The sequence below is a fragment of the Nipponia nippon genome, unplaced genomic scaffold, assembly GCF_047370975.1.
Source record: "Nipponia nippon isolate SJK-2023a ecotype South Korea unplaced genomic scaffold, ASM4737097v1 scaffold_20, whole genome shotgun sequence".
Lineage (NCBI taxonomy): Eukaryota > Metazoa > Chordata > Aves > Pelecaniformes > Threskiornithidae > Nipponia > Nipponia nippon.
The window spans coordinates 8195339-8204143 of NW_028262337.1; the positions used below are offsets into that span (position 1 = coordinate 8195339).

The following is an 8805-nucleotide window of genomic DNA, read 5'->3' on the forward strand; positions in this document are numbered from 1 at the left end:
TTAGTAATGCCGTAAGAGAAATTCCTAGTGTCTTGCAATTTCAGATTTAAACAAAACATAGAAATATTATTTTCTACGGGCCTTAAAAATGTGTTAGTTCTATAATTCAGTTACTCTTAAAAGCATCTCTACACTCTATCAAGTTTGGTTACAATTTCTTCCAGCTCGGGGGCTTAAATTAAATGCTAAATGTTTACTGCAGAATGATATTATTTATTCTTAGTGGTTTTGGATAATCTCTTGACATATGTAGATAGATACGTATATATCTTTATCGATAGGGATTGATATATTTATATATCAACAGGGAGAGATACATGTTTGGTTTGTTAATGAGATTTAAAAAACATAAAGTGAATTTAAATCTACAGTCCTTTCATGTTCTTAGTTTTCTTTGAATATACTGAAATTTTATTTCTTTCTGGCTAAAGTTTTAATAACTTCCTTGCAGAAATTCTCTTAATTTTTCAGTTACAGGTTGACTTTAATAGTTTGGATATGTATTTAGGAATTTAGGCTTGTTAGATTTGCTCTGGATTACTTTCAATGCAAATATATCAGTCAAAATAAAAGTAGGGCACATTGATTTATGACCTGTATCATTCTTCCCTCCTAAATGATACAAAGCACCAGTATAGTGTTGATGAACACAGTCATAATGAGGGAACTGTTCTGGGGTCACATGCAATACAGAGTTAATGGCCACTTGAATAAAGAGAAATGGTTGTGCTTTGCTAAGGAGGAGCCAGAACCAATAAGGACATTATAGTGCAGGTTTTGATTTACAGGGGAAATACATCTTCCTTTGCTTGTCACTTTTGTTTTTTCTCTAAGGAATTGCTTGTGATTTGTTCCTCAACTGTTATTTAACATTCAGCTTAAACACCTTTTCAGCTTGTGTTTCCTTGGAAGGTTTACACAACATAAATTGTCATACATGAACATTGAAGCTTCGTTTTCGTTTCGGATCTCTTAATCTAGATGTAACTATTTCCATGGTTACTGGAAATAACCTGATAATTCCCAAGCATTATGAAAATCCTTTGGTTTTCTCCTTTCAATCCTCTTTTGTAAGAATAGCTGTCTGTTTCACTCTTCTCATTCCCATATTTAGCCAATTATTCCTGATATATTTCAGACTTGAGCCTTCTATACTGTCATTTTTTCAGCTAAGTTTAGTATTCACTGTATTCTTATTCCTTTCTATGCAATTTCTAGAGCTGTTAAAGCAAGCAAACTCTAGTTGTTATGAATGTCTGCTATAAATTCATTCTGAATCCCAGCTGAAATTGCTTTGTATAAATTTTTGTGAATGGTGCAGAAATTGAGACTTGCCACTTCTCATGGCTCTTTATTTCAAAATGATACAGGCCATTTGGGTAGGTCACTCATAGTAGAAGTATCAGATAATCAAGATTGTTAATCATGGCTTTGAAAGCACAGCTAGCATTTGATTTGAAAAAAAATGGATTAAAAACAAAACATCACCTGGGCCCATTCCTACCCACCTGTACTGGAAGTTTCTTCTTCTCTGTAGGAGCATCAATGCACACACTCAATTCATGTGACATTGAGAACAACTGCAGTAGCAGGTATCTCTGGTGAAATAAAAGTGGGAACAGATATTTGAAGTGAGAAGAGGAAAATCAAGAACAACCTAAAGGGAATCTGCAGTTCATTTAAGGAAGTTTCTAGTCTCCTGTCCTACTTTATTCCTGCAAGAGGTTTCTACCCTCTTATGCATTCCATTGCTGAATCAGCAGCTTGTATCAAGGGTTAGAGCTTAAACCTCATGAAACAATAATGAAAAGGTAAATGGGATATTTTCTCTTTCAAAATAATAATGTTTTGCAACTTTTAAGGCCATTAATATGAGAAAAAAGGTAAACAGGCATGGTCAATGCTAAGTATCACTTCCCAATGTTTACATAGGGTCTAGATATTTTTCTTTGATCTATCCCTTTATCCTGTCATTGGTACCTCTCTTTATTATTATGCATAGCTCAAAATTATTAAAGAGAGTTTTAGCTAGAACAGTGCTTTAGAAGTTTATGATAATTTTATGTAATCGACATTTCCAGATACTGCTATATTTCAGTCTCATTCCAAATATAATGAGGAAAATGTAAATAGGTGGAGAGTGATTCATGACCTTGCATTGCACATAGTATATAGACCTCACGTGACTTATTTTTATGTGCATGTTTTTAAGAAGTCCGATATTATTGTTCAAAAAGGGAGTTCATCTTTTTCAACTCTTTATTTGAAACTGTGGAAAGGAAAAATGAAGTAGAGTATTTTCCAATAAAAATCTATCTTATTTAAACTTGAATTATCCAGGCTGATACATATTTCAGATGATGCTTATATGTAAATATAGAGGGCTATGGAGATTTTTATTTTACCCTACTATAGGAAGAAACTAGATGAATTGTGATTTTTATATCTTCCGGAAAATAAATAAATGAGTTACAATGTAATAAGCCAAATGATGAAGTTGATAATGTGGTTAATTAAAAGTAATACTTTTACTTCATTGTTTGGGGTATAATTTCTCCTTGTACATTGCATCTACAAATTAGCCACAGATTTAATGAGAGTCCCACTGAAATCTGTTAAAAACGTTTGATATTAGGAGCCTTTCATATCATCTGGCTCCGTTTTATAGTCACTGTTCAAAGTAAACAATGCATTCCGTCCTTAAATTATTTTCCAGTCTTTCCAGAGCATCCCAGTCACAAGATATTAACCGTCATGGTAAATATGTGTAATTTTACATCCAGCATTCTTGCTCCCTCTTTAGTATAGAAGTACCCATACTTAAACTAAAGAGAGCCTCTGAAGTTCTGGAAGTCTTTTCAACAATTTAATTCAGATATCACCAACACACTTTTTTTTTTAGTTTTGTTAGACTTTTATTTGCATTCTAATGCCATTCCATTGGCTTGTGTTATTGCTTGTCATGATTAGATCACTGTTCTAGTACAGAGTACTATATAATTGTTTATTGAAAATAGTGTGATTTCTTGACTGTAGTGTTGTCTAAAGATGTTGAGGAAAAAGATCCACCTAACAAATACTGGTTCAAACAACTGATAACTCTGTGGAATGCCAATGATGCTGAGAAGGCGGAGTTTGGAGGGATGGGAAATGGTTGTTCTGTAAAACCTCTGTACTGCTTTTCTGATTCAAACTGCTGTTTACAACCAGTGAGGCAGGAGATTAGGTTCTTCAGTCCAGCCCCAAGGTAGGCACCCATGTCCAGTTTCAAGATCAATTTGTAAACTAACTAGATTCAAAAGCTAGTCAAATCATGTTTTCACTAAGCAGCACAAAGCACATTTCAATAATGTGTATTTCCTCACCAAACTTCTGTTTCCTGTCTGTAGCTGTTTTGACTAAGAAGCTGTTGGAATTTTTTAGGATTTTTTTTTTTTTTTTAACTGGAAAATATGTGTTTTGCTCTTACCAAAATCAGGAGCATTTCAATTAAAAAAAAAATCTGGCCACACACCTAGGAACTCAGTGTACATACTTACATTCAAAAATATGGTCCCTGACCCAATGTTTACCAAATAAGTAGCCAGTGTTAATACTGATAGGGTTGTGTTCTGTGCTGGACTGATGTTGGATGCTCAGTGCTTAGCAAGTTGGGGACTCAGTTTTCAAGAGGATGATTTTTCCTCAAAAAAGCAAATAGAATAATCTGAAAACATCTGATGGGTCTTCTCTTAAACCAGATACTATTTTAATTTCATCATAACAAAAATACAATGAATAAAGAACGGTACTTACTGTTCTTCAAAACTTATGAATTTGCTGGCTTATTCAGCTAAGACTGCAGCTGATTGTCTAGTATTGTTGACAAACTAATTATACCAAGCTATTTCATTTGTTTTGTTAGTTCTGAATACAAGTTCCAAAAACACAGAGTGAAAGGAAAGCAAATTTATTATTGTTGCAGAAAACTCTTTAATTTACTCAAAATATTTTTGACATGACTATCTGAATGAAATCAAATTAGTGTATTAACTCCTTAATTAAGTCTGAAGACTCTTGAGTCTCGTTTGGCTTACAGATACTAGATGCCACTTCTAGCAGCAAGCATTAATCATACTACAAAAGTCCCTAGTGGCTTACAGTGCTGCTGCTTTGAACTGTGAGGTATGTGTTTATGGTTGTTGCAATAAACTAAGCAGTTTTGTACAATTTCTCACTTGTCCGGATAGAACATATGTTGGTAAATATGCAGCAAAAGTGTTTCAGTAATTTTCCGATCTAATGGAAAGACGACATACAAAGTTGAGTAGCTTTGCTGAAGTTTTATGAAAAAGAAAATGTGGAATTATAATACGTACAAAATCAAAGTAATTATGTACCAAAGTTGCAGTGTATACATAGCCTATTCCTGTAGCTCCCAGCATGGTGCAAATCTAGCAGCTCTGTTAGGAGTAAAAAATATTAACTTTGAATTCTGCAATATATTAAGTGTTGTCGTCTTCTTCACTTTGATTTTTTTTTTCAAGATTAATTACTTTTCCGTAGTATTGCAGAGATGATTCAGAGTATTATTTGGAAACGCATCATCACCTGCCATGAGGCAGGTGCTAGAGGGTTAGCACCTCTAAGAGGTGCTAGAGAGCATCTCTATAATTATTATTATAAGAGATGGGTAGAGAGAGCTCAGACTTGAAGTTCCAGCAAGCTTTGCCAATAAGCAAAGATTTAAACCCTTTATTTTCAAAGCAATACAACACTTTTGTTCAGAGTCTGAAAACCACCATTGGAGTGCTAGAAAAGCATTACACACATACTTGTATTCTAGTAGCTTGTTAAAATTGGGAAAAAATTTGCACTTAAGTTGAGGCTTTTTAGTGAACGTTGACATATGAGAGATGAGTGGTTTATTTACCATTGACTTAAGTCTGTTTTTCTTTAATTCTTTTTTTTTTTTTAAGGTATCAGGAGAATAAACTTTGTAATATGAAATTGCTGGTTAGATTCATTTGTCTTGGTAGAGTAGAAAGAAAAATTACCTGAAATTGATATTTTAAGGCAAATTGTTCTGACTTCCTATTCTAATTCTCAGTACTTTAACTTAAACAAGGGTTTATGGTAGGGTCACATAAGTCATACAGTTAACTAAATACGCAGATTAATTGGTTTTGTAGGTTAAAAAGTTTTTAAAGAATGGCTTTTTGGCGCTGCTTCCCAAGGTGACTTTGTAATGCATGCCATTCATCTAGTTGCTGCTGTGTCAGGGTCACAAGGATGACAATGCTTGTCTATAGCAATTTTAATACCAGTTTTTCTGTGCAGAATTCCCTACAGTAATTTTACACGACTGTTTAAAGCGATGAACTTACTGAAACTAACTAATTAGAAATGTGTTATATGTCCCAAATTACAGTTGTTGGTTAACAAATGCAAATTGTTCAGAAACTGGTAGATTCTTTGCTTGGCAAGACAGTCTTTTTTTTTTTTTTTTTTTACCCTGTAGATTGTGCTAACGCTGTTACAAAAGGATATCACTAACCTTGGCAAATCTTGATTAGAGTAGCTGTGGTTTAGAAATTTTGTTAGAAAAGTCTATTTCTATTCTAGAGACCAGATTACATTTACTGAGAAGAATTATTACAGAATACTAAACTATTATTGCAAGTACAAGAGTGTAATGTTAGGAATAAGTAATAAAAAGATCATATCTTAACTTTGAAGTGTAAAATAGCTGGATAATAGAAAATGGCAAAGGTTCGAAGCCTAAAAACCCAGTATTAGGAATACTGAGGGAATAAGCAAGGGATTTACAATATGAAAGGTGAGGTGACCATAAGAAGGAAGAATTTGCAAGCACTGATGTAAGAGGCTTAAAAGCAGCCTGCTTTTTCACTGGAGTTGTTCATAAAAAACAAAACTAACTTCTCTTTTGTGGTAATTATAGTGGTTTGGGATGTCTTATTCTGTGTTATATTTATGTGGCTGTTTCAATCAGTATTTCCCCCTGGTTTACGTGTAATATTGTTTAATAAATAAGTAAATAATATTAAGTTTTAATGTCTTCCACTCCATATTAAAATTAAAATATTTCTTTTTTTTTTTGTATCCTACCAAAAGAGCAGTTGTGAAAGTTTAATATGCCTCATTTCTTTGGAAATAGCAATATAGCAGGGTATTACGAGCTCAGAAGTCTCCTGTTTCAGTGGGCTTTGAGATCTAGCATTTAATTTTTTTTTTCCTGACCTTCCAGCGTAAATAGTAGTGTTGTTTGGTTTTGATACTAAGATGAACAGATCACAGGTCTGCAGTGACTGCACATTTATTTCAACATCTTTATGATGCGGCAAGCACCAGGTGTCCCCACCTCCCGTCACCTTTCATCCAGCCTGATGGACTGAGGGACAAATGCTGCATAACTATCTGTGTCTTTAGCCTGCCCACACCTGTCTTCTGATATTGAAATTAAGAATAGGTCCTCTGTCAATGTAACCCCTTCATTTACCCCTTTTTGCTTTCATTAAGAAGCAGTTAACATGTGGAAAATAGTGACAGATACTCTGTCCCTCCCTGACCAAAAGAAAATTGCATAATCCAGCTGGACTGATGAGGGTGTATAGGTACAAATACTGAAGAAGTGTGTCTGTTCTTTATGCACATGGACAGTTTGTTTTAGCTGTTGTTTGTCATATAAGCTAAACCAGTTCAACTTTTTCAGTGTTTTGTTTACTTGTAATAAAATACAACTGACCATAGTTCATGCCATCTCTAAAGTGCTTATCATGGTAACATCTGATGTGTTTTTTAGGAGTTATGGGAAACTCATTCAGCAGTAATTAACAAAGCAGCTTTGAAATTGTTTTATGTTATAGAAGGCGGAAATCCTTCAGCAGACTGGGTCCATGATTTGAGACTGTTTCAAATAGTTTTAAACTGATATTTGCTTGTGATAATAATTAATTTGACCTTTGCTTTACAGGAGTTTTTCCTCTTGTTTCTCAATTAAGTACAAAGAAAAGCAGAAGATTTCTTTCTTGAGCTGAGGTTATAAAAGAGATGAGTAAGTTGCAGAGTATTTTTTTAGTGCATTATTATATATTTTTCTTTTGCATGTTTTCCACAGCTTGCACTGAAGGACCCTGTACACACTGTGTCACTGCAGCAGTTCATCTATGAGAAGCTAAAGGCACAGCAGGAATTACTGGGAGAACAAGGTTTTCAGGCACTTATGGAAACCGTGGATACAGAAATAGTTGCACAGCTACAAGAATTTTTACAAGGCTTCTAAATCAGCAGAAACAAGATTTTATATGTCCAATTTCCCTTTCAAAAAAATACGAAAGAACTCTAGCCTTCCATCTTGTATGGAAGAGCCTACTGAAAGCTGAAAATAACTTGTGTTAAAAAATAAAAAATAAGTTTCTGTTGTTGCTATTAAACTAACTTTGGTAATGCTTTATGTTATTTTTAATCATTTACTTAGGGTTTTATCATCAAAATAGCACTTCTGTGATCCCTAACATGGTATATGCTGTCCTAGATAGTACCCTTTTTTTGGTACCATTACTGGGTTTTTGGTTCAAAAAGCTATGTCATAAACTGAGAGGTCTGAAGGAACTTAGTAATGTATATCATAGAATCATGGAAGGGTTTGGGTTGGAAGGGACCTTAAAGATCACCTAGTTCCAACCCCCCTGCCATGGGCAGGGACACCTTCCACTAGACCAGGTTGCTCAAAGCACCACCAGCCTGGCCTTGAACACTTCCAGGGACGGGGCATCCACAACTTCTCTGGGCATATTAATGAGAAGTGTCTATCAATCCAGCAGTACAATTCAGTATCAGGAGCTGTTTGGCTTGATATTGAATATCTAAACTTTCTCCCCTTCCTGTTACCATTTCTTGATGGTACATTCAACCATACAAGCAGAAAGAGTTAGGAAAGCAGTAAGACTCTGAGCAAAAATATAATTCCCATTTGATTTGTCTCCCAGAAGAAGAAACTTAGATTGTAACGCTTAAATTGTATTTGAAGAGATGTTAGAGAATATCAATGTGTATATCTCTTTGAAGGTGCGTGTTTTCATTTTTGTCACCAGTTTCTTTATTATGAAAAATCTCTTGCTTTCTTGAGGTCCCTCTATCTCACTTTTAACTGTCATAACACAGAGAAACTCACCAGAGCTAGATGAGTAATTAATTCCAATTAATTCTCAGCTGTACCCAGACTACTTAAAATTGCAGTTGTTCAGTAACTCCATTCTTTGCTTTTTTCATCAAAGGCATATCATCAGGATACTTCATAGTTGTTACTGCAAAGTCTGAGCCTAGATGGTCGCATTTGAAATAATTATTTGCAAACATGAGGCTCACTTTGAGTTTTCACCATTTATCAGCTACCTGGACAGCTGCAGGAATGACAGGGTAAAGCTGCTCCTTTCTATGTGCCTTTTGTCTTTCATACCTTGCAGGTGGGAGGGGCAAGAGAAGGCTCTTTTCCATTTTTCCTTTTAAGTTCTGATCCTCCACCTTTAAAGTTGAAGTGAACTTTGTTCACTTTTGCTTCACTAAGGGATGATTAAGCTTTTAAGACAGGTTGTTTATTTTTTTTCCCCCAGAGGGGATTAGCTGTTTAAAGACACCTACATGCTTTTGATAATCTTATCAGATAACCAGATGCTTTTAAAAATCTGAGCCTTTTTCTTTACTGACCCTTTGGGGAGTAGTTGTTTTTGAAACCTTCCTTCGATTTGCAGAGGAAGCCTGAGGAAGCCTGACCGTTCCCTCCTTCTCCTTTGGCTTCAGTGGCAG

General features: G+C 34.8%; 1 protein-coding gene across 6 annotated transcripts in view; it reads left to right on the top strand.

Annotated features, from left to right (window-relative positions):
* Positions 1 to 7845, top strand: part of IPO11 (importin 11) — a 99420-nt gene extending 91575 nt beyond the window's left edge. For 4 of the 6 annotated variants that reach the window (XM_087759632.1, XM_087759635.1, XM_087759631.1 and 1 more), the window contains one exon: positions 7118 to 7839. In XM_087759632.1, coding sequence (XP_087615758.1) covers positions 7118 to 7282 — 165 coding nt within the window. In that variant the 3' untranslated portion in view covers positions 7283 to 7839. Of the gene's footprint in view, positions 1 to 7117 lie in introns of all 6 variants that reach the window. The other 2 variants (XM_087759634.1, XM_087759637.1) reach the window with 2 other exon arrangements.
* Positions 7846 to 8805: the final 960 nt, after the last annotated feature.